Source organism: Anser cygnoides, chromosome 5 (assembly GCF_040182565.1).
Source record: "Anser cygnoides isolate HZ-2024a breed goose chromosome 5, Taihu_goose_T2T_genome, whole genome shotgun sequence".
NCBI lineage: Eukaryota > Metazoa > Chordata > Aves > Anseriformes > Anatidae > Anser > Anser cygnoides.
In genome coordinates, this window is record NC_089877.1 from 9,903,716 (window position 1) to 9,930,000 (window position 26,285).

A 26,285-nucleotide genomic window follows, 5' to 3' on the forward strand; every position below is an offset into this window, starting at 1 on the left:
GAGGGGAGAACTTGCTGGTGGAGTTGTACCTCTGTAGCTTAACAAAGGAAAATGGTCACAGGAAGGCGTGGACCCCTGGGATGCTCTTGTAGGGCTGATGCAGAGAATGTTTCCACAGAAGTGACCTTTTAAGAAAGCATGTACCAAACAGACATCTAGGCAAGAAAAAAAGGCTTTCATTTTTCCACGTACGTGTTATATTCATTTCTGTTACATTTCAGTGAAAATGCATGGCCCTGGGGAGGAATGTTTTATTCAACAAACTTACCCGTTTTATTTACAATATTGGTAGGTCTTGTATTTGGGCACTGGTGAAATAGCAAGGGGATTACCAAAAATTATGATCTTATTACAGTTGTAAAAAGCACTTCAGAATTGAATGCCAGTAATAAATGAACTTCTCTTTTAGGGGTAAAGACATGGACCATAAACAGCTGTTCTGAGTCTATTGTTCAGTTTGAAACCTCAACAGAATTTCTGCTACTGTGAGAACTATGTAAGAGTACCGAGACCAGGTGCTACAGTAAGTATATATGAAAAGGAAACAGGTTAAATCAGGAGAAAAGATACTATAGAGAAAGAGGTCCTTTCTCCTCTGTAGTAGTTCTAGACAGTGTTCCAGCTACTCATGCCTAAAAATAAGAAACTTCTTTCTTTTAAAACATTTGAAAACAAACAAATCACCACCACAAAAAAAAATAAAATTATTAAAGTCTTCACAATTTCATGCGATGGATTCACATTTAACAAAAGCTGGGTTACTAAGCTATTTGAATACAGCTCCCTAGCTATCTGTTTTATCTGTTGGGTACATTTAGCATGTTACCACTTCATACATAGCTGTATTAAAACATTTGACGTTAGGTTTGTGACTTAAGAATAGTTAATGGATAATTTTTAAATCACTACACCTAACAGGAAGCTTAGATGCAATCCTAACTGTATTTTTTAGTACTTGAGGAATTCCCTCCCCACCCCTCTTTTTAAAAACAGTGCTCTTGAGGTGGGAGTGGGAATGTCCCAAGAGTCATTGTAAAAAACATTTCACATGATGCAACTTGTGTGCCTGCAAGTGTGCTGGGAGGAAGGAGCCGTGGCTGATAGTTGTGCAGCAGAACGATGCTTCTTCTGAGAAGGATTAATATCTTGCAACCCAGCTTTCTATCTACAGTCTTTTTAATTAACAAAACAAAACAAAGGTTTAATTGACACCAAAAGAAAATCTGATTTAAATAGTAAAAGCAGGTCTAAATATTATTTGCCCAAATGCTGTGGATTGAGGTCAAATTTCAGCCTTGGTCCTGAACGTGAACGGGCGTGGACATGAACGATCAGGAAGTTTGCTGTAGGATGTATTAAAATACTTAAATATATGTCAGAGACTCAGAACTCATCCATACAAATTAGTTTGATTGAAACCATCTTTAAACACAATAAATACATTTATTTAAGCTGACCTTAAACAAGGGGAAGCATTTAATAAACATTACTCTTTATAACCATATTAGGCAAGAATCAGTGAGGTACAAGACCAATTTATTTTAACAGAAAAATTCTGATGACACAACTGAATCTGAATCTCTTGTTTGCTCAAACAGTCAGGTAAAGTACGTCCTAATAGTTAATGCACATTTATGCATTAAGTGACTCTCTGGAATCTCTTAAACAGAGCAGAAAGTTATCGCAAGGTGGACAGTGAAGACAATTTTGAGTGGGCAAAGGGCAGTAATTTTGAACAGCAAGGATGCCGAGAGCTGAGGCAGACGGCCAAGCAGAATGGCAGATTTATCATCTTACAGTGCTGCTGAGTGTTGTAAGCATCAAAACCTAAGTATCAAAACCTTTTGGATGCCTTGGTGAAAAACATGTTGTGGTGCTCAGCAGATGGACAGTGGGTGAAATGTGGTGGGCTGACATGGCTCTAGAAGATGTACAGGTAATTTCCAGTTTTAGGGCCTAGGAACTTCTAGATCCAGTTCCTCATCCCTTAAACATAGGGAAGCTCCTACAAGTACTGTTGTAACCCAAGCACACATCTCTGGGGTATTTTGAAGGGTTGCTTTTTCCCTGTCTCCACCCAAGTTATTGTGCAGATATTATGTACTTTGTTGTAGTGATATGCTTTCACAAGGGACCAATTTGTTGTTCTCTGGAGCTCTGTTCATTGCTAACTGAACTAAGATACCCCTACAGTTTTCCTCCCTCAGGTACACAGGAGAGCAGCAAAACACCCTCAGAGAGGATCAGGTATGCCTGAGAGCCACCGCATAGCTGTTATGAGGAGCACATCAAAACAGAAAAAGAAAGCAGTACTACTTGCGTAACGATGCAAGTATTTAAGTGAGACCTGTAGCAGACTGCCAGACGTAGAAGCGCTTGACATTAGGAATGCTTTTAACAGCAGAAAATATTTACTAGCACTGGATGAGGTTTCCAAGTGGAGCAGGGAGTTCTGTTCCCATTAGCTTTAGTAGGATGGACATGACCGAATCCCAGTTAACGTTGAAAACCACTTTTCCTTCTGGCACAGTGAGCAGAAAGGGGGAAAAAAACATCCTAATGAAAGTACATCATCTTAACCAACCTAGTACATTATACATGTTTCTTTTTCAAGCCTTACAAATATTTAACATGGCTTCTGGAACTGACAGAAAAGACTTGTAATATTCACGGTAATTTAAAGCAGTTGTTCCCTCTACCCCCCTCTTTTTGGAGGTCAACAGAAAAAAAATAAAAAGCCATTCTCACAAGTGTCGTACCTGAAGTTCATTGAAGTGAACTCAGAATTTTGGCTGATTTTGAAGGTTTTTCCTGAGCCAGCTTCCCAGGTTTGAAGCACAGGAAAAAAAAATCACAGAATCAGGTTGATTTTCAACATAAGAAGTATTATGAAGAATTCAATTTTTTCTGTGTGACCAAGGGAAGGGATGCCATGGCCACAGCCATTTCTTGCAGGGGTTGTGGTGTTTAGTTTTCAAGTCAACTGACATGTTCCTAACGCAGGCTAATCCACTCAACTTTTGCTTCTGTTTTATCCAAGTACAATATTCTTTGGTGAACCTTGCAGAAGCAAATCCATAACTATCCTTTAAAAGCTATGTTTTTGTTCTCCATTAGGGGTGCTGGTGTTTGGTCTGCTGTCCGGCGTATAGCCATACGTTGCAGCCCAGATGACAAGGACACTGCTCTGAGGCAACCCCACATGGAACCAATATGCCAGTGAGTGACTTCTGCCAGAGGGATGCTTGGGCTGCCAGAGATTTGAATCAAGCCTTTGTTTCAGAAATAAAGAAATATAACAAGCGAGAAAGAAAAAGATAGCAGGTTTTATCATAGGGTAAAGCTCTTTCCCTCTACATTCATGCAATTTAATGTCAGGGCTCATATGTGAGCATGTCTGAGGGCAGCAGCTGACCTGGGAGCAGGGTCCTCTGGGTGCATGGGCAGAAAGCAACACAAAAGTGGAGAGAATGGATCAGAAGCAACTCCCACCCTGCTAGAAGTTGCTGTTATATCACAGTAGCTGTTCCCCTGCCTTTTAGAAGTTCAGTAAATTTAAGAGCCAGTAGTATTATCAGTGATATCTTTTTCCATATCTAATGATGGAACTTCATTGGTAAAATGAAGATGTAACAATAAACAGCAAGTCTTAATTAGCATTGTAGCCTGAAAAAAGGACTTTTCCTTTACCCTTCTCCCTCTTGATTTAATGAATTTCTCCCAGTATCACAGTGCTGCTCATGCCAACCTCACCCACATGGCATATTCTAACAGGACTCACGTGCCTTCATACAAGATTATTAAGGGGAAGAAAATCTTCCCTTCTGAGTTAAAGTCTGGTGGGAACATCTTTCTGGCAAAGGTTGACTATTTTCCTGCTTTTTATTTTAAATAATTTTAGACAAAGGAGATGCTTTGGTTGTTGCCCACATGGTTTATTTGGTTATCTTCTGAACTAGGTAGATTCAAGTGAAGAAGTCTTGCCGTAATATTTATCTTTTAATTAATTATAGAGGAGAAGGGAACTTTTCAAATGGGAAGCCCTGAATGTTCATGTTTTGGTGTGTATTCAGGCACAAAGAAATAAGTGTGTTTAAATGTTACTATCTATTTTAGTCTTCCTTAAAAGAAAAAAAGGAGCAGCTGTGAAATACCAGCCAGGAGCACACAGGGCTGGGACCTGCACCAGCGGGGCATGGGACATGTTGTGGAGCTAGGGTTTGGGGGCTGGAATTCAATAGCAAACTGAAATTTGCCTCTTCCCCCGATGAGTTATCAATTCCTGGGACTGAAATAAGATGTGAACATGCTCTAGACATCTTCCCAAGGAAGAGGTAATCCAGGCCAAGCTACAGAGTCCTAGTGTTCTGGTAATTAAAGGAAAACAAAGTGAAACAAAACATCCCTCCCCCACACACGCTTAATTGTTCATAGGTACAGCAATTTGGAAGAGGTCTTTTACGTAGTCTCATGGGATGCTGCACTGTGAGGTTGGTTGTGGCTTTTCAGGTTGGACTCAGCTAACAGTAGGGAAAAGTGGATTTTCGCACATCTCAGCATGCTCTTACCTATTTCCATAACTCAGCAGGCTAAGAAAAAGTTTCAGTACAGCTACCTCGTCCTCTGTGCAGAAGGGAGCTGGATTAGGGATTTTTGATTTTGCTCAGTGATACAGATATATACGGCTCTCTTGGGGTTGTCATGTATTTGACATCTGTTACACATTTTCCTTATACAGATTAACAATTGTCTCCACATTTTCATAATAGGTAGGCAAGAAAAAAATCCTCTTGCTTTCATAAATTAATCCACAAGAGAGGTCCAGTAAGCTGAAGTGAAATACGTGATTACATAGTTGGCAAAGCAAGGATATTAAAAAGAAAACCGAAAAATAACAACTGAAAAACAACAACGGCAACTTACCCATAAAAAGTGAGACGCAGGAAACCAATCCTGTGGCCAAGCTTAACCAACTCCCCCTGCCTAGCAGCAGCTCCTGTTAGTAGCACAATTCCCACTTTCTTTAGGGTGCACAGCCACTGGTATGCACTTCGATCATTGTACAAGATTTCTTCAAAAGGTATTTCGGGAAGCTGCAGGTCTGAGCCCCAGTACTGACGTTCTGGAAGGGAAGAAATAGAGAAGGAAGCTCTCAAAACCTCAAAGGACATAGTCGAAGTGTGAAGTTAATGGGATTTCCGTGCATTTGTGAATATGCCCTTAATCCTGTAGCCAACAACCTGAACCCTGGTCCCAGATTATGCCTGGATAAAAAAGGATCTTTATGATAAAATTTAACAAAGCATTGCAGTAAAGAAGCAAGTTTCAATCAGAAATGGAATAAAAGCCCATTTGAAAGGGATATTTTGTTAACAATACACCAGAAATGTGCATAATACTTTTTCTGTCCGTACTGGTGAACCACAAAGGTAAGACTTTCTGAAACTAAGACTGCTTTCAAAATTTCTCCTATAGGGTAAAATAGCACAGAGCACCTTGAGATGCCCCTCGGAAGCACTGCGTGGATACATATTAATGAAAGGATTACGTTCCCAGTGCAGGACAGCAGAAGACAGACAGCAGTGTTATGCCTTAGAAGCTGAGTAACTACATCAGTTGCGTAAGTGACCAACTGATTTTCTTTTGTAGACCTGGCTTCATCAAGTCACATGCAGCCATGCTAAGTTCTGCAGGATGGTGTCATTGCTTGTCTCATTCTTTTTCGTGAGCATTAGTGTTATTTTGGATGACTGCAAATAAGAGCCTGAGATGTTAATGAACCCAAACACTGCCAGAAGGTAAGGATAACAATAGAAAGATTGAGCAATGAGCAAGAAGTTTTGTCCTGCCCATTGTCAAACAGCATTAATTGTCAGAGCATTTGACAATAGAAGAGTAAGAATTAGAGTTCCCAAGCAGGTAAAACACCTAACAGAGAAGAAATAAAACTAAAATACTGGGTTGTAAGTAGAAGAAAGAATGATTTTATCTTAACTGTATTATTTTCTGAGAAAGAATGTATTCTGGTGTCAGTCAACGTGGCCTTATATCCATTTGTAAAGATAATCTATGGAAAAGGCAAAGCATTAACACACAGTGGCAGGATGCAGTAACAATTAGATATGAGCGTGGGGCTTGGGCAGATATTTCATGTTATGAAGGGCTACACAATGCAAAATTCTTCCCTCAACATGGCTAAGTTCTAAGAATTATGCCTAAATTACACTATATTAAATTAAACCGTATGACACACAACTTAGATCTGGATTGTTGTGCTTGAAACTGCCTCTGGAAAAGGAAAGTCTTGTTGGGTGTCCGGCCAGGCGGAGTGGCACTGACCTCCCAGGCACGCTAAGGGAAGGCACGGACACGGTGGCAGCTCACAACCCAAGTCCATGCCTGCTCCTGGTGCCAGGACACTCCCCTCACATGCCTGGTATGGGAGGGACGAGGCTTCACCACAGAGAGCACACAGCTAGCACTGACTGCAGCTGGGGAGTTTTTCATCATTTACTTGCATCTTCTTTCCTGTACATTTCCTTCCTTCTCCTCTGCAAAACAACCCTACAGTTTTGGGACCATGACTCAAGGGGAGATGCCAAGACCGGGCTTTTCTCTCTCTCATAAAAAGGGAGTAAGAAATTCCTGCCAGCAGCTCTAATGAAGAACCTTCTTGCATGGGGTGGGCTGTTGCAGCCTGTTTAAGCACTGGAGATACCCAGCTCCAGGGAGCACCACAGGAAAGCCCCAAATGTTTTCAGTCACTTCACACACAGACCTGGAATTAGCTCTTCCTTTCCTGCCTCTGTTCTGTCCCAGGACAATAACCCTTTCCTTCCTTGGGCACTCTCAACCTGAGACAACAACCCTTTCTCTCCAGGTGGGATGCAGACACACAGAGATTAGGAATTCAGTGATTTTTCTCCTTCTCTTAATTTTCAGGAATTTGTATGGCTCCCAGCCCACAGCCAGAGAACACACCTGTGCTCACCCAGAGGATGATAAGAACAGCCCTTCTGCAGAAGCTCCCCTGCCAGCTCTCTGCTCCTGGTGACCCTCAACAGGAGATGGCCTCTGCCAGGGAATGCCTCTGGAATCACTCACATGGTAGGATGGGTCTGAAGTAAAGCTTGGAAGCCTTTCCAAGATGATGGTGATAATTTTTGTTAGTATCTACTTTCTCCCTTACATAAAAGCAGAGTCCCTCAGGAGGACCCCAGCATGGGTGCACACTGCTGGGGGGGATGGAGCCATGCCCTGCTGCACCCAAGAGGTGGAGGTGAATTCAACAAGCGTAAGCAGCAAGAGAGGATATGCAAGTTGAAGGCCTGTAACAAGCCCATCAGCAAAAGGCACTCAATAAAATAACAAAGTACCACAGGGCAGAGGATAGGTAGATGCAAAGGAACAGCTGGCTACACGTGTGACATATGGGAAGCAAGTACAAGAAGTCAACTCTGTCAGGAGCAGGGGAGGTGCCCCTGTGCCTTTCAGAAGAAGAAAGGAAGAAAACACCAATAAGGAAGAATGAAAATGAAGTGGAAAAGAAGGTGCCCAATAGCATCGCTGGCTGGCTGCATCAAATGGCCCACAAAGTCACTCACCTTGGAAGTGGATCAAACCCCAGCAGAGCTCCTCTCTGCCATTTTATACTCACAGCTAATTTGGGATGTGCTTGTTAAGGACTAATTGTTCACCTGTGTGGGGAGGGTGGTTAAGAAGTGAGCTGTGGTGATGATTTTTGTTAACGAATGCCAGCTCTGTAAAGTCTTGCTTTGAACCTTAAACCTGTGCTGATGTCTCTCAAGCTATGGCTGAATCTGGAAGGGCCAATGCAGAGGGGGGGAACCCTGAAAGTGGGGGGCACTGAGTCCCCAGCAACTGCTACAGCAGTGGGGAAACCCCAACAAAGTGGGGAGGGGGAAGCAGGCCGGGGGGGGGGGGGGGGGAACATCAGAGCAGGGGGAAGCCACCAGAAAGAGAGAGGGTGAGCACAGAGCATCAGCAAAAGGCACATGTGGAAATGGGGAGAGGGAAAAGACGAAAAAAATGAACAAATTCATGTAAGAACACAGGGTACAGGCTCTGGGGAGGCACAGGGTTCTTCTGAGGTCAATCAATTAGCCCCTGGGGTTTCTGGAGGTCAAACGTTCAGATTTTTTGAAGCCCTGGGGTAATCCGAGGTCAACCAATTAGCCCCTGGGGTTACTCCAGGTCAAATGCGCAGATTTTTGAGAGCCCTCGGGGTCATCTGAGGTCAACCAATTAGCCCTAGGGGTTACTCCAGGTCAAACGCGCAGATTTTTGGGAGCCCCGGGGTCATCTGAGGTCAACCAGTTAGCCCTCGGGGTTACTGCAGGTCAAACGCGCAGATTTTTGAAGCCCCGGGGTCATCTGAGGTCAACCAATTAGCCCCCGGGGTTACTCCAGGTCAAATGTGCAGATTTTTGAGAGCCCCGGGGTCATCTGAGGTCAACCAGTTAGCCCCCGGGGTCATGTGAGGTCAACCAATTAGCCCTCGGGGTTACTCCAGGTCAAACGTTCAGATTTTTGATAGCCCCGGGGTCATCTGAGGTCAACCAATTAGCCCCCGGGGTTACTCCAGGTCAAATGTGCAGATTTTTGAGAGCCCCGGGGTCATCTGAGGTCAACCAGTTAGCCCCCGGGGTCATGTGAGGTCAACCAATTAGCCCCCGGGGTTACTCCAGGTCAAACATTCAGATTTTTGATAGCCCCGGGGTCATCTGAGGTCAACCAATTAGCCCCCGGGGTTACCCCAGGTCAAACGCGCAGATTTTTGAGAGCCCCGGGGTCATCTGAGGTCAACCAATCAGCCCTCGGGGTTACTCCAGGTCAAATGCGCAGATTTTTGAGAGCCCCGGGGTCATCTGAGGTCAACCAATCAGCCCTCGGGGTTACTCCAGGTCAAACGCGCAGATTTTTGAGAGCCCCGGGGTCATCTGAGGTCAACCAATTAGCCCCCGGGGTTACTCCAGGTCAAACGTCCAGATTTCTGAGAGCCCCGGGGTCATCTGAGGTCAACCAATTAACCCCCGGGGTTACTGCAGGTCAAACGTTCAGCTTTTTGATAGCCCCGGGGTCATTTGAGGTCAAACAATTAGCCCCCGGGGTTACTCCAGGTCAAATGTGCAGATTTTTGAGAGCCCCGGGGTCATCTGAGGTCAACCAATTAGCCCCCGGGGTCATCTGAGGTCAACCAATTAGCCCTCGGGGTTACTCCAGGTCAAACGTTCAGATTTTTGATAGCCCCGGGGTCATCTGAGGTCAACCAATTAGCCCCCGGGGTCATCTGAGGTCAACCAATTAGCCCCCGGGGTTACTCCAGGTCAAACATTCAGATTTTTGATAGCCCCGGGGTCATCTGAGGTCAACCAATTAGCCCCTGGGGTTACTCCAGGTCAAACGCGCAGATTTTTGAGAGCCCCGGGGTCATCTGAGGTCAACCAATCAGCCCTCGGGGTTACTCCAGGTCAAACGCGCAGATTTTTGAGAGCCCCGGGGTCATCTGAGGTCAACCAATCAGCCCTCGGGGTTACTCCAGGTCAAACGCGCAGATTTTTGAGAGCCCCGGGGTCATCTGAGGTCAACCAATTAGCCCTCGGGGTTACTCCAGGTCAAACGTTCAGATTTTTGATAGCCCCGGGGTCATCTGAGGTCAACCAATTAGCCCCCGGGGTTACTCCAGGTCAAATGTGCAGATTTTTGAGAGCCCCGGGGTCATCTGAGGTCAACCAGTTAGCCCCCGGGGTCATGTGAGGTCAACCAATTAGCCCCCGGGGTTACTCCAGGTCAAACATTCAGATTTTTGATAGCCCCGGGGTCATCTGAGGTCAACCAATTAGCCCCCGGGGTTACCCCAGGTCAAACGCGCAGATTTTTGAGAGCCCCGGGGTCATCTGAGGTCAACCAATCAGCCCTCGGGGTTACTCCAGGTCAAACGCGCAGATTTTTGAGAGCCCCGGGGTCATCTGAGGTCAACCAATCAGCCCTCGGGGTTACTCCAGGTCAAACGCGCAGATTTTTGAGAGCCCCGGGGTCATCTGAGGTCAACCAATTAGCCCTCGGGGTTACTCCAGGTCAAACGTTCAGATTTTTGATAGCCCCGGGGTCATCTGAGGTCAACCAATTAGCTCCTGGGGTTACTCCAGGTCAAACGCGCAGATTTTTGAGAGCCCCGGGGTCATCTGAGGTCAACCAATCAGCCCCCGGGGTTACTCCAGGTCAAACGTGCAGATTTCTGAGAGCCCCGGGGTCATCTGAGGTCAACCAATTAGCCCCCGGGGTTACTCCAGGTCAAACGTCCAGATTTCTGAGAGCCCCGGGGTCATCTGAGGTCAACCAATTAACCCCCGGGGTTACTGCAGGTCAAACGTTCAGCTTTTTGATAGCCCCGGGGTCATTTGAGGTCAAACAATTAGCCCCCGGGGTTACTCCAGGTCAAATGTGCAGATTTTTGAGAGCCCCGGGGTCATCTGAGGTCAACCAATTAGCCCCCGGGGTCATCTGAGGTCAACCAATTAGCCCTCGGGGTTACTCCAGGTCAAACGTTCAGATTTTTGATAGCCCCGGGGTCATCTGAGGTCAACCAATCAGCCCTCGGGGTTACTCCAGGTCAAACGTGCAGATTTTTTGAGAGCCCCGGGGTCATCTGAGGTCAACCAATTAGCCCCCGGGGTCATCTGAGGTCAACCAATTAGCCCCTGGGGTTACTCCAGGTCAAACGTTCAGCTTTTTGATAGCCCCGGGGTCATTTGAGGTCAAACAATTAGCCCCCGGGGTTACTCCAGGTCAAATGTGCAGATTTTTGAGAGCCCCGGGGTCATCTGAGGTCAACCAATTAGCCCCCGGGGTCATCTGAGGTCAACCAATTAGCCCTCGGGGTTACTCCAGGTCAAACGTTCAGATTTTTGATAGCCCCGGGGTCATCTGAGGTCAACCAATTAGCCCCTGGGGTTACTCCAGGTCAAACGTGCAGATTTTTGAGAGCCCCGGGGTCATCTGAGGTCAACCAATTAGCCCCCGGGGTTACTCCAGGTCAAACGTTCAGATTTTTGATAGCCCCGGGGTCATCTGAGGTCAACCAATTAGCCCCCGGGGTTACTCCAGGTCAAATATCCAGATTTTTGAAGCCCCGGGGTCATCTGAGGTCAACCAATTAGCCCCCGGGGTTACTCCAGGTCAAACGCGCAGATTTTTGAGAGCCCCGGGGTCATCTGAGGTCAACCAATTAGCCCCCGGGGTTACTCCAGGTCAAACGCGCAGATTTTTTGAGAGCCCCGGGGTCATCTGAGGTCAACCAATTGGCCCCCGGGGTTACTCCAGGTCAAATATCCAGATTTTTGATAGCCCCGGGGTCATCTGAGGTCAACCAATTAGCCCCTGGGGTTACTCCAGGTCAAACATTCAGATTTTTGATAGCCCCGGGGTCATCTGAGGTCAACCAATTAGCCCCTGGGGTTACTCCAGGTCAAACGTGCAGATTTTTGAGAGCCCCGGGGTCATCTGAGGTCAACCAATTAGCCCCCGGGGTTACTCCAGGTCAAACGTTCAGATTTTTGATAGCCCCGGGGTCATCTGAGGTCAACCAATTAGCCCTCGGGGTTACTGCAGGTCAAATATCCAGATTTTTGAAGCCCCGGGGTCATCTGAGGTCAACCAATTAGCCCCCGGGGTTACTCCAGGTCAAATGCGCAGATTTTTGAGAGCCCCGGGGTCATCTGAGGTCAACCAATTAGCCCCCGGGGTTACTCCAGGTCAAATGCGCAGATTTTTGAGAGCCCCGGGGTCATCTGAGGTCAACCAGTTAGCCCCCGGGGTCATCTGAGGTCAACCAATTAGCCCCTGGGGTTACTCCAGGTCAAATGCGCAGATTTTTTGGAGCCCCGGGGTCATCTGAGGTCAACCAGTTAGCCCGCGGGGTCATCTGAGGTCAACCAATTAGCCCATGGGGTTACTCCAGGTCAAACGCGCAGATTTTTGATAGCCCCGGGGTCATCTGAGGTCAACCAATCAGCCCTCGGGGTTACTCCAGGTCAAACGCGCAGATTTTTGAGAGCCCCGGGGTCATCTGAGGTCAACCAATTAGCCCCCGGGGTTACTCCAGGTCAAACGCGCAGATTTTTTGAGAGCCCCGGGGTCATCTGAGGTCAACCAATCAGCCCCTGGGGTTACTCCAGGTCAAATATCCAGATGTCTGAGAGCCCCGGGGTCATCTGAGGTCAACCAATTAGCCCCCGGGGTTACTGCAGGTCAAACGTTCAGATTTTTGATAGCCCCGGGGTCATCTGAGGTCAACCAATCAGCCCTCGGGGTTACTCCAGGTCAAACGCGCAGATTTTTGAAGCCCCGGGGTCATCTGAGGTCAACCAATTAGCCCCCGGGGTTACTCCAGGTCAAATGCGCAGATTTTTGAGAGCCCCGGGGTCATCTGAGGTCAACCAATTAGCCCCTGGGGTTACTCCAGGTCAAATGCGCAGATTTTTTGGAGCCCCGGGGTCATCTGAGGTCAACCAGTTAGCCCGCGGGGTCATCTGAGGTCAACCAATTAGCCCATGGGGTTACTGCAGGTGAAACGTCCAGATTTTTGGGAGCCCCGGGGTCATCTGAGGTCAACCAATTAGCCCCCGGGGTTACTCCAGGTCAAATGCACAGATTTTTGAGCGCCCCGGGATCATCTGAGGTCAACCAATTAGCCCCGGGGTCATCTGAGGTCAACCAATTAGCCCTCGGGGTTACTCCAGGTCAAACATCCAGATTTTTGAAGCCCCGGGGTCATCTGAGGTCAACCAATTAGCCCCAAGGTCATCTGAGGTCAACCAATTAGCCCCCGGGGTTACTCTAGGTCAAATGCGCAGATTTTTGAGAGCCCCGGGGTCATCTGAGGTCAACCAGTTAGCCCCCGGGGTCATCTGAGGTCAACCAATTAGCCCCCGGGGTTACTCCAGGTCAAACGTCCAGATTTTTGGGATCCCCGGGGTCATCTGAGGTCAACCAATTAGCCCCGGGGTCATCTGAGGTCAACCAATTAGCCCCCGGCGTTACTGCAGGTCAAACGTCCAGATTTTTGATAGCCCCAGGGTCATCTGAGGTCAACCAATTAGCCCTCAGGGTCATCTGAGGTCAACCAATTAGCCCCCGGGTTTACTCCAGGTCAAATGTTCAGATTTTTTGGGAGCCCCGGGGTGACTGATGGCAGCCCCCGAGCCCGGCGTTTCGGGGCTGTGACAGTCATTCTCTGACTCTGTGCCTCCACTGCCCCGCAGCGCTCCCCATTCCCTGCTCTGGCTGCCCCATTGCGCTCAGGGCACCCCAGCAGCTCCCCGGGCTGTCAGTCTGCCTCCCTTGGTCTGGGTTCTTTTGGGATCTGTGCTGCTGTCGTGCAGTTTGTAGCGCACATGTAGTCAAAATACAGTCAGAAAAACATTTAGTTTTTTCTCATGTAAAATATTATTCATTCCCAGGTTAAGGTTGAGAAAATCATTCAGCCTTTCTGCAACTCAGCATGTGTGTCTGTTCCCAAAAACGGCCAATTTGGAAGAGCTTATATTTGAAATTCAACAAATTATTTTCTACTCTTTTACTTGCAAAATTCCCAGTGGCTGATGGGTATAAAAAACAGGTTTTTAAAACATGAGTAGGGAATAATTATTCAAATTATTCATAACCTTATGCTGGAGTTGTATCTCTGTTGTGCTTTTTCCCTGCTGACTTCATTGGGAATGGGATTTTCTAACAAATAAAATAATGAGGTATGTAATTTCAATTATTTTCTCCAGAACATCCCAATGCTGATAATGCCTCCTTCTCTATTTTGTTTTCTGATGCCTTCTCCCTAGGAATGCTGCTATTGCTTGTACTGATTTATCATTTAATATTTTCTTGCTGCTTAATACAAGGAACTAAGTCTGCTTCACTGCATGGAGCTCACCACCAGACCTGAAAACCGGCAGCTGCACCGCAGGAAGGAGCAGGACTTGCAGCCTGTGTGACCGAAGCACACATCCCTGGCTCTCCAGGGAGAAGCTGCTGTCCCGTGGCCACCACGGAGCTCTGGTCCTTCCCCCGTCTGAACGTTTCACAAGCTCTCTGCACCCAAGACTCACACAGCCACCCTTCTGATCACTGCAGGAGCCCTCTCGTGTACCCTGAAGAAAACTATCTGCAGCTGCTTAACTAGAAAAATGCGAGGTGATCATAAGCAGAAACACCAGGGTGGTGTTTGACTTGCTGGACTTCCACCCGTAGGTCACAGAGCAGCAGCACTGCTGAACACGACCAACATCAGCCAAAGTTTTCTTTATGGAAAATAACACCATCCGTTCTGATGGAAAGAAGACCACAAATGTTCAAAAATTCTGTGTGTACCAGGATAAAGAATACTAGATCCACGTTTGCAATAATTTTTAATAAGAGCTGTGCATTGTGCAAAGGAGGAACTAACTGTTTTCTGTGCTGGATCTGATTTTTAACTCTTAGCACAAGGTTGCCCTTTGTGAAACCACGGCCATTTTATTTTAATGGACAAAGAAATGCATACAGAACAGAATGATAGCTCTCCGTGCACGGACAAGTGCCAAACTGCCATCTGCCGGTGCAGCTGGAGGTATCTGCGCCTCCCTCTGGGGAACAATGGATTTTTTTTCCTTCATCTTTTCATAGTAAGACCCCAAGTCATACCTATACAGCTCAAAACCAGGCTTCGGGCATACAGAATACGTTCGGCTGAGATGCTTTCTAATCAGAAGTTCTGGCAGAGCCCCGAGGAAGCTGGTAGAATGACCAGGGGCGGTGTTTTCAGCTTCCCTTACTCGTGCCCCTGAAACATTCCCCACCCAGAGCACAGCTGGCGGAGGGCTCTGTCTCTGCAGCCACCTCACGCTTCTCTCGGAGCGTTTCACTTACTGTAACTTTGGTAAACTGCAGCCATTTCAGATGAGGGCTTCCATAGCAATACCTGCCTGAAATATTTTGGGAGAGCTTCAACAGCAACAACAAAAATGGTCCAAAACCCAATGGACCAGTGAAAAATAAGCAGCGTGGCCATGCCAAAATTCCTACATTGGCTTAGCTGAGAAGTTTTAATGTTTTCATTCTTTCAAGTGTCAAATTTGGAAAGTCATTCACTTCTTAGGACATTTGCCATTCTGTTGAAACCAGTCAAATTTGGCTAGCCAAGTATATTTTAAGATTTTCATAGACATCTGCAAAATCAAATTCATTTTCTTCAACAGCAGGCAGTGCTGTAGCAGCTCATTAGTGCAGACAAAAACACACAAGAACCACTAAACTCTATGACTATCTTGACTTGCCCTCAATATTCTTACGCCAAGACCACTTTGTTAAAATAATTTTTAAAAAGTTTTTTTTTTGTTTTCTCAGATTATTCCTGCCAGGACCACTTTTGCTAGACAAAACTGAAATAGATATCACCTAAAGTTTAATGGCTCCAGTGCATTTAGCCAAGAACTCAAGGGAATGGCAACGTCGACAGAAAGTGAAAAGGCAGGAAATGAATCACGGAGCCCAAAGCGCGGCTTCTCACCAGGACACTTTCTGGAGCCTGGCTGTCGTTAATGCAGTTAACTTTAATTTAATTTGTCTGTGCTACTGGCACAGGGCACTGAGCTCCACAACTGTGCGTCACATTTCCTACTTTACAGCTACTGGCGATTTTCTTCCACAGTTGGAATGACTGCAGAGAATAATGTGCTACTGCACTGCTCGGTGTGGGCCGCTGAACCCACCCTGGTCTTTTGTTTGCTTATTTATTTAGTGTTTAAAACAGGACAGGATTGAAGCCACGTGAAATGGTTGCCCGCACACCTTAAAGCAAGCTGCCACGGTCTTGGTTATATTGACATAAATCGAGTTTGTAAACATCGTTAGATTAAATCTGAAATGACTACAGGTTTGCTAGAGTAACTAAATCTTAGGTCAAGATGTAACTCCTATGAAATGGCCTTGCTAGAAAGCATCATAGGCAACTGTTTTCTCCCGTGTATTTACCCATCTATGCATATTCATGATAACCTGCAGACACACCATACATATCCACAGCTACAACACTGAAAGACTGGTTAATAGTAAGCGGTACCGAGATTTCCTCAGAAATCTGCTTTTCTGCTGTAAACTGTTTTTAATTGCTTACAACTTCAGCAAAATGCAACCTTTTGGGCAGATTTCTTTTTATGCTAAAGTTTTTCTTATATTGAGTTTATAGGGAGAACAATCAATCAAAAGGGTCAGCCATTTCAGAGAACAAAATTGAGCAAAGAAGCATATTTTCTGCCTGTTTTTGAGAAAAAAAAATCCAGCAAAGGAACTAATTCTTCTGATTTTGGTGACAGGCAACGTCAGAAATATGCTTGGGTGAATTCTCCACTACAGGCTCTCTCCCAGGCAGCAGAGGAGGAAACATGCAACATGAACAATGGGAGCACCTGTCAGGGAGGAGGAAGATGTGCACTACCTGGGAAAAACCGAGGGATGTGACGTGGGAAGCGGGTGGTGCGGGGCCTGGAGACCGAGCAAAATCTGCTGCGGACTGCAGAGGAAGCGTAAGCCACGCAGGGGGACTGGGGTACCTCCCTGGCAGCAGCTGTTCATAGTTCGGTGGCAGCACCCTGGAGCTGGGAGCTGAAAACAAAAGGACACAGCCCCTGAAGACACCGAGGCGCTTCTAACCGCATAACCAGACTGCAAACTCTTCTCCCTTTCTCCTCTCTGAGCAGCAGCCGTCTGCGCTTGTCTTGTGCTGAGACGCGAGCAGTGAAATCTTGCATCTCTGTGTATCTCCGGGGTGAAAGCACTCCGCCCAGGGACCAGTGCCAGTCACCCGAGCTACCTGGCTCAGCGTGGGCAGGGCAGAAGGTGCTGAACCCGGGAGCCCCCGGTGCAGAGCTCCGTGTGCCGCGCCGCCTTCCCTCCTGCACGCCGCTAGATGGACCTCTGGGCTGCTCCGTGCTGCTGCTGCCTCTGCGCTGCCCGACGTGGCCACACGCTGCATTCGCTTCTCATGCAGGAGGAAAAAACTCATTTTATCACCGGGCAGCAAGCGTACACGGCCCTGGAACCGCTGCACGCCCCCCCGGCCGGCACGCTGCCCTCTGCTCTGATTTCAGCCGGCCGGCCTGGCTCTGCTGGCATCGGCAGCTATTTGTTTAACAACCACCTCGTCTTCTTTAAATCACACCCAATTCACTTGGTATTTTAGCTAACGTTCAGTTAAGTTGTCCAACCATCGACTGTGAAGATTACACGCCAGAGATGAGACCAAGAGCATTTGAAAAAAGGAGGCTGCATCACTTACATCCCTCCTTACTGCAGGGCTGCCAGCACCCACTGTGCCCCCCAAGCAGCAGCTTTCTGCCTGGTGCTGAGGGACACGCTGCACTTCAAAGAAATGTAAAAGGCAATTTTATTTTTTTTTAATTCTCTCTCTCTAGATACAGGTAGCAAGCACAAAACGCCACGTGCTCATAAAAAAAGTGAACCCCGACACCACAGAGTTACATTTTCAGCAGTTGCAAAGTCTGCAAATTTCCAGCCACGTGTATTCCTTACTCCTCTGGCTCAGCTAGTTAGAGGCTGTCCAACAAACACAACACACATACCCAAATATAAGCCACTCACATAGACCATCTTTTATACCCTATCCCGTGTTTCAAAGAAGCTGCGGTATGATTGACAAGCTGTTGAATTTCACAACATGTCCACAAAATGAAGAAAGTGCAATCCTTGAGGAGACACAGAATCTCACCTCATTAAATTCCTTAGTGAGACCACTCCGTGGCTGTCTACTCACTGCTCCAGTGTGTTTAAGTCAATATACATCCTTTCACACATTTGAAAGATTGGGAAAAAATAAAATATAAATGTTTTCCTTTTTCTCTATTAAAGGTTATAAAATTAAAATAGCTGTAGCTATGCTGTGTGAACCGCCACGAATACCCTTTGAAAGACAGATTTCAGTTTCAGCGTTTGTGCAGGTAAAACAACCATGTGCAAACTAATGGGGTATTTAACTTGCAACTTTTCCTTCCTGGTCTCGTGAATAAATATTTCCCTAATCTTCCTTACATAAAATAAAAGGGATATTACTATTTCACAGAATATACCAATAGATTTTTTTCCCACTTTGGAAAACACATATGGAGCCTGGAATTTAACTGCAGCTCCAAGTGCTCCAGGCTTCTCCGAGAACATGAACTGTAGAGTTCTGCTCAAATTCTCAGCTGTCACCGTGCTTGCTAGAAGTTCCACCTCAGATGGGATGCTCCTTTTGCAGTCAATGGACACGGGCTGTAGTGTTGGGTTTTGGGCTCTTTCTGTTGTTTGTTGCAACCACCTGCTTTTCCTGAAGCTGAGCACCTGGAATAATAGTTTCCAGATTCAAGCAGACAAATCAAAGCCAGCCAACAGCTCAGCAGCAACAAAGTGAGACTTTGTTGGTACTGTGGATTTAATGCACAACCCAAGGCACGGTGTGGCAGTGCAAGACAGTACTTACTCAGTATACCTGTCCAGGACCGCCCTTGATTTCAGTATAACACACCTGCCAAGCCTTACAGCTAAACTGCAGGCAATGTTCAAGGAGCAACAACTCACCTGGTCTTCCTCCCCACCAGACCCCCGCAGTGGAGGCGCTCGCCTGGCCTCCCATCTCCAACTCTAAGGAGCTGAGGGAGACAAACGCTAAACACAAAATGCTCCCGTAAATAACCTGCACAGCAAATCAGCCATGTGCATCCCACCAAGGTACTGGGAGTTTATCCTTTCCCAGACTCCGCACCGCATTCAGGACTCAACACTGTCTGCTGAGCAAACAGATGTTTAACCTCCACAGCACTGCTCGGATGTGGATGTAGCAAAATTTCCAGGAGACAGAACTGTTCACTGATACTCCACAGGCAGCTACCAAAACTGAGAAATGGTTCAAGTAAAATTGCTTCTTAGGCTTTTTTTTTTTTTTTTTGGCTACTTTGTATTTTAAAATAAATTAAAAAAATAGTTTAAAAGTGGTAAATTTAGTCAAATCCTGCCTTGGCAAGGCTATCAACTCTGTCCTCCAAGTTCCAGTTCTCTCAAATGAATTCACTTCCAGTGACAAGTGCAGCCAGCATCCTCAGTGGTTTATTGTTTTGCTTTTTAAAAGGTGCAGCCTGGTACATGAATGCTTACACAGTGCATGTTATAAATCCTACCTCATGTTTCAGAAAAGAAAGGCTCCAAGTTCCCAGCCCTTCAGTGGCATATTATTGCAGCCAAGAGCTTAGTCTTTGAGCTACTGCAGGAGTAACCTTTCCCCCTGACATTTCCCACTGTACTGTGTAATGACACTGTGGTAAATATGCCAAAAGCTGAAAACGCATTGTGTACAGCTCCAAGTTTTTACTAATCCTTGGGAAATGTATGGAATGCAGCAGCAGCTGGTATCTGGGACAAAAATATATATATAAATCTAGTGCAGCTTGTAAAGTTATTGCTATAAAAAATATGCCCTCACTTAAAATCTTCCATTTAATTTGAAACTGTTAATAGTCTGTCTGAACTCAAATTTTCACCTATTCTGAAAATATTTTCTTATACGTACACATGCAGTATATTGACATACCCACCGTGAACATGGAAAACAAACGGTTCTTTCACTCTTCTCTCTCTCCGCAGTCCTTGATTTCTTAGATGTCTCTAGACCCCTGACCATTTACAGAGCTTTCCAAATGAGCACGCTGTCTTTGCAGCCTTTCTTGACGCCCAGTGCCCTATACTGGTACCTCGCTATGGAAGCCTTACTCTGTTAAATGGAGCAGAAGGGCTACTTCATCCCTGATGCAGGCTAGGTTTCCCTTTGGGCTGCCCTGATCTCAAGCCCCTCTGCCAGCACAGGCAGCACTTGGTCTACGAGCAGTACCAACCCCAGACAGGTGGTTATTTCCCTACCTTGCACTCCGACACCTGCCAAGCTGCAGCACCTTACAGCAAACCCTGGCACAAAGACAGCGGATGCTTCAGTAATATGAAGGAAATGGACTGGGGAGGGCAGCTGGGCTCGGGTGCTTTTGTTATATTGCTGCTGGAGACTGAGAAGTAGGCTAGGTGAACTAGTTGCTCAGCACATTAAAGCATTTTTTAAACATTTTTACCATTTCTCCTATCTGTGAGGGTCATTTAGAGCTGCAACCCTCATCCTTCAACACTCCTAGAGTTGGTCCCTGGTTGGTGCCATCAGCAAATTCAACGCAGCTCTTCCGCTCCATCACAGTCAGTGATGAGAGCAAGGAACAGCACTGCATAAAGCACAGAGCTTCGCGAAATCATTCTACCTTGATGGTAAACTGTCACAGCTACTCTGATTATCTTTTACGTAGGCCACATCTTTTTGGCATATTCATGCAAATTTCATGTGCAAGTATCAAATACTTTATTCTAAGAACATGAATACGACCACTGCATTTAATACTAAATATCCTGAAGAAAATGATGAAAATCAATCCATGCGAAAACAAACTTGCGTATTTAGAGCATACAACAAACCAATGCCTTCACAGCACTGCCCAAACCTTTCAAAATATTAGAAAGGAATAATTTCCATCAACAGAAGCAAGTGGAAAAAGTTTTTAGAGCCACACTAAAATAAAGTGATTCATTTGCAGCGATAAAGCCACAGAAAATAGGGAGAAACTTGCATGATTTAAGTATCAGCTCGACGCAGTGTGCATAATAAACGCATTTACTATTACCAAAGGGGAAATTGGCTGACAGTCGCATTGGCTTTCTACAGCTGACTGCCAGATGATTGTTTTTATCAGGTACATTTAATGAATTGAAAAGAGTAGGTTATATGGCAACTTTCATATAATGACTTTTAGCATAGAGTTTTGTACAGTCTTTTTAATATTTACACTTTATACACTACTTTTTTTTTCCCCCCCCAGAGATATCATAGGGTTTAACTCAAATATATTGGTGCTAGTTCTAACCCTTCTGGTAGCTGCAACAGATCTTGGATCTTGGGTCTAATTTCTATCACTTATGTCTGACATGGGCATGAACTACTTTTAAATGATGCATATATGCCTGAAAAACAATGAAGGACTTCCTTTCCTGATGGGTCCCAGAGACCATCACAGCGACTTAAGTACAACTCTAGTAATTTCAACAGGAGGAGGAGAGAGACAAGTCAACACTAAAAGCAGCAATATTTATGAAGATTTCCTTCTCCTCAGCCCCACATGAAAAAGTTATACACTGTCCAATATTTACAATTTGACAAATTAGCAGGTTCACAGTTCTTTGGGAAAGGGACAGGAAAGCATACATCATAAAACTAAAAAAGATCCTGTGATGCTAAGATATTCACGTTCTTCTACTTAACAATATTACAAAGAATGATTGTGTGCTTCACAGAAAATGTTATTCTTCCATACACTGAACACCATGAACATTATTTCCATTTTTATCCACACACCCCCCTACAGCTTGAGAATCTATCAAAAAACTGCACTAAGCAAGGATCGAGCTCCTTGCCAGTATTTCTTGGTGGTAACTGATCCCGCTCATGTTCCTTATTATTTTATCGTGTCAGTATAGCATGTTTTCCACGATGTAACCACAGTTAATATAGTTTCCATTGTACTCCGGCAGAAATTTAAGAACATAAGCTCTAAAACCTGAGAGAGCAAGAAAGATAGCAGCGAGTCATTAGTGTTTGGACAGCCTTAGTTCTCACCCGCGCAGCACAGATGCAGTTGCCATATTAAAAATCTCTGTGTAGCTGGATGATTCCCAAGGGATAAAAACAAAGGTCTTGTAGAGTTATTTCACATCTTTATTGACCAACTGCACTACGATTACTAAAAACCCAGATCTAGGTGCTTTTCAAAGTGGGAAGAATGACCTGCTTTTGAAAGAAGCAGTCATCACATCTTCCAACTTCAGAATAATAATTTTAGGGAAAATACATAAATAAATAAATACAATTTCTTGATCATACCAGGTTAGCCACAGAAAGACTGTACATCAGAAGTCTGCACAAAATGAGAAGATGGCCTTTGCCCAATTTCTGTAGACAGCGTGCACTCATCGACAAACACTTGGATTTGATTATTCAGCGTTTACGTTGTGCTACAGAAAATATTAATTGGCAAGCTTAGAATCTTTTACTGGGGAATAAATGAAAGAGAATGACATTTTTCATTCATATACTTGTTTTCAGAGTAAAACAAATATATATATATATATGTATTTTAAGTATTTAGCACTCTAAAAGTGAATGGATTGGAAAATCTGGATTTTTTTTCTGATTAAAACTATTGAATTTAGTCAGAGTTATTTTCCCTTCCATTTTAGACCCACAGTAATGGATACTCAATGTAAAAAAAAAAAAAATCAAACACTGGTAATTACTTGGAGTCATGTGGTATAATGCACTCAAAAATTTTTCTCTTTTATATAAATTGGGAAAAAAAAGCAACCTAGTAGACATCTGTTTCTAACAACCTTTCTCAAAAGACAATAACTTTATATCCCTGTTGAAAATGTGTCTCAGAAATAACTGGTCTGAGAGTTTCCAGGAATGGATGGTTACTTTTAGAAAAAGCTTCATCAGAAAGTTCTGTCTTTTTCCCAGAGAAGAAAGACATGCAAGATAGTTACTGAAACTGATCTGCAGTGAAACTAAATGACAGGGAAGAAAAAAAAAATATTTCACTGGCACAATTGCCACCATCTGCAAAAAATACAAATCTTTTAGGAAAGAAGACATCACCATTTCAGAAAATGTATTTTATACATGTCTGATGAACTCAGGCACCACTGACACATGCATACAAGCTAGAGGACTGTATGTATACATGCCTGTATTTAGGTAGCACTGCAGCCACAGGCAGTGTGGATGCCCGCAGTGCACAAGCTTGCCTGCAAGCTGTTGTATTTGTGCTTCTCAAAGTGCACGGCTTAACTCTGCTAGCAATTACAGCTCTGAAATTGCCAAAGCCACAAATCGCTGAAGCAAAGCAACTAACAACCAGCTGAAACACTGAAATTAAAATTCTGGAAGGTTGCACTGTTATGAGCCACATGGCAAAATAAACAAGGACTGAAAAACAAAGCACAGACCTGGAGTCTGCATCCTCTGGTTCTGACTGCCTGTGTCAGCGTGCTGTTCTCTCCAGCAGTTCAGCAGTCACAGCTGTCACACAAACGAGGGGAAAAAAAAGGAGCAGAGGCACTCTGGAAACCACTACTTCAGGAGATGGAAGATGTTCACTATGAGTGAACAAACTTTATCGGGAGTTTCTGCCTTTTAAAGCTTTTTACTGCTTTTAAGAAACTTTCCTGATTTGTAACCTACTGCTTTCAGACATTTTGTCTAAATGGGCATTTCAGTGTTTGTTGTGGGACATCCTCATTTCTGCTGTCCTGCACCCTTGCCATGTCAACCCGATGCAATTACTTAGCACACGTATACGGCAGCCTAGCTTACAGGGGCAGTTCTCGTTAATTATTACTATAGGATATATTCGAATGAACAAACTCTTTTAGTAACAAACAAACAAACAAACAAACATTTTAACTTCTTTCTCTTAAGAAGTTATCTATCAGGGCCCCATAGAAAAACTGAAAACACCAATGACAGTGTTAATATCCCGATTCAAACTTTAGTGGAATCAGATATATATTCAGTATTATCACATTTTAAAGGACCATTGCTGTCTGAGGCCTTTAACCTAACCTAGGTTTTAACCTAGACCACGCTGAAGAGAGCCTCAGTGTACACACACAGCGGACTTTGCGTACCGCACTGATAAGGTCTGGCACTGTTTCTAAAAGGGTACTCCTGACATACTGCCATGGAGTTATTATAGTCACTTCCATCATGCAGTGAAGGTACAACCTACTCTTTTTTCTGGTTTGACACATGCTTGACATCTAATTTTTTGGAAAAGAAATTACAACAAGAATCATCATAAAAGCAACATGAAATGCAAATAACCATTTCCAAAAAAAAAAAAAAAAGAAAAAAAAAGCCACAGCTGTGATAATGTCAGCAGTGAAGGTTAACCTCTAACTACAGCAGTCTGGCGAGCTTGCTGTCGTATTTGCTGAACCAGTATGCAGGGCTGGCATTTCATGTCATCCGTAATGCTATGCTGCTGGGATATGATTAGCTACTTAAGAGCATGCAATTTGCAGTGGTGTAACTGCACTGACCAGAAGGAAGTTGATTCTAAACTTATCCTGATACACGATGAGAAACAGGTCTCAAACAGCCATCAAGCAAATTCACTTCCTTTATAACTTCAGCCTTCTTTGCAAACGAAACCTGAGAAACGCTGGAAGAAGCAATTCATTGTAATGTGCCAGATCTTTTCTGGGAATCTGAGAAAGAGCAGAATGACACTACGACACAAAGCCAAAGTTAATGCAGGCCCTTACTTAGTGCAACTTCCATAAACATATTTACTCAGATCTACCATGGAAAATAGAATTTGCAAAGCATTGCCCAAAGAACAAAAAGTATCATTAGCGTTTATTTTATCTGGACTGCTCCACTAGAGAACAGCAGCAGCAGAGGGGAGAAGTGGCCTCCAAAACAAGCATCGTATTTAGATCCTGAGAGTAAGCTCAGTGTAAATATGTGCGAGAGAAGCCAAATCATACCCAGTTAAGGCTTCATAATGGAGGGAAAAAAGAAGCATTATATATCTGAATTCCCGAAATTACAGTTATTGATCCCTTTGCTAATAAACTTAGCCAGAGATCTAAACTAATTTGTCTGGGCATTAATTAGAACAATAATCGATTTTCATCGATCCCCCCAAAGGCTATAAAATGTCGTGTTAACTTCCACACCATCTTCATTTTTCCAAATACAAGTTCTCACTAGCTGAGAAATCAAATGTAGTTTCCCTATATGAGGTTTGCATCTTCATCATGTTCATTCTGGGAATTATGCCCAAGCCTCCTAAATAGTAAACAGTGTAGTTTGTTCTTGCCAAGGCAAAAGTAGACATATACGTTTATATCAATCACCAGAGGAAAAAAGTTCCACTCTGAACTACTAGACATCTGTTACACGATCCACTGAAATGAACGGAAATACTACTCATAACTGAAGTTTTAAGATAGATGTAAAAGGCTGAATCTAAATAACTGGCTTCTGTTTAGGAAAATGGGTGCTAGGAGCTAAGGAAGATTTGACTGGCAGAAATTGGGAAAGATAATGGGCCCCTTAAGCTGTCCCTAAGTGCCAAACAAAACTCAGAAGTGGGTGATACTTAGGGCCTTATGCTTTCCCATTTATAATCTTTCAGGAAAAAAACAAAACAAAACAAAATCTTTCTCCTTTCTTTGTTAGAAAAAAACACATCAAAAAAAGAAGCATAAACCAACCTCAGACTTTCCTTTTGCTGAGCTCTGCTGGAACCGATAGCTGGATCTGAATTTCACACCATCAGCCTGCCTCTACTTTCTTTTACTAAAATAATACCCTATTTTAATGGATACAGTCTTAGCTCTGAATACTGATCCACAGCTTTCTGCAACAGCAGAACTCACAGGAACACTGTCAAGGGCAACTGCAGAAATCTTGCAAGTTTTCACACGTTTCATGCTCACAGTATGAAAGACTGCCGAAGAAGGAAGAAATGATAACGTGCATCATGGCAAACCTGGTGATTTTATAATCATTCCCTCAAAAGGGTGAATGATGTGTCGTGGGTAACCATTGCTTGTATGGTCAATGTTTCACTGCCAGTTGCACGAATTGCTTCTTTTCCAAAGGACGGTCAACTACTGAGGAAGAATCACACAGAGCAAACACAACCTGAACTTCAGCACAAGACACTGGTATGCTACGTGGTTACTTTTTAACAGAAGGCCATGGAAAGGGAAAAATATTTCAGTTATAACTCCCTTGCAATTCTAAAGATTTCTTCTAAAAATAAAGCTTTAAATAATTTGAAGACCACCAACATATGCTTTATCACAGATCAATGGTGCTGCACAAGCCTCATTTTAAGACCTCCAAAAACTATCTGAAAGGAAGTGGCTTTTAGGAAAGTAAACGCAGCCCGAGCAGCTGAACACTGCTCTCCCTGCAAGTGACCCAGGACACAGCAGTCACAGGTGGCTGCTCCTGGCCTGTAGTCCACAGGTTAGAAGAGAGGAAAGGGCAAAAAACATGTTCCCAAGAGTGGCTGTGCTTGCTTCAGCTGGGCGGACTTGGTCCTCATGCAAGGACCCTCTAGACGGGGCTGGCAGCG

At 44.6% G+C, this 26,285-nt stretch overlaps 2 protein-coding genes across 34 annotated transcripts in view; one reads left to right on the plus strand and one right to left on the minus strand.

The window, feature by feature from the left end:
• The window catches only part of CCDC34 (coiled-coil domain containing 34), a 114,642-nt gene extending 106,855 nt beyond the window's left edge, over nucleotides 1–7,787 (plus strand). For 27 of the 32 annotated variants that reach the window (XM_066997466.1, XM_066997464.1, XM_066997481.1 and 24 more), the window contains 4 exons: nucleotides 410–523; nucleotides 3,118–3,219; nucleotides 5,476–5,620; nucleotides 6,943–7,787. The gene's annotated coding sequence lies outside the window, so the exon portion shown is untranslated. Of the gene's footprint in view, nucleotides 1–409; nucleotides 524–1,669; nucleotides 1,814–3,117; nucleotides 3,220–5,475; nucleotides 5,621–6,942 lie in introns of all 32 variants that reach the window. The other 5 variants (XM_066997474.1, XM_066997478.1, XM_066997484.1 and 2 more) reach the window with 2 other exon arrangements.
• Nucleotides 1–26,285, minus strand: part of BBOX1 (gamma-butyrobetaine hydroxylase 1) — a 42,099-nt gene that overhangs the window by 7,499 nt on the left and 8,315 nt on the right. For both annotated transcript variants that reach the window (XM_013177765.3, XM_013177764.3), the window contains exon 4: nucleotides 4,924–5,122. In XM_013177765.3, the coding sequence (XP_013033219.3) occupies nucleotides 4,924–5,122 (199 nt within the window). The remainder of the gene's footprint in view (nucleotides 1–4,923; nucleotides 5,123–26,285) is intronic.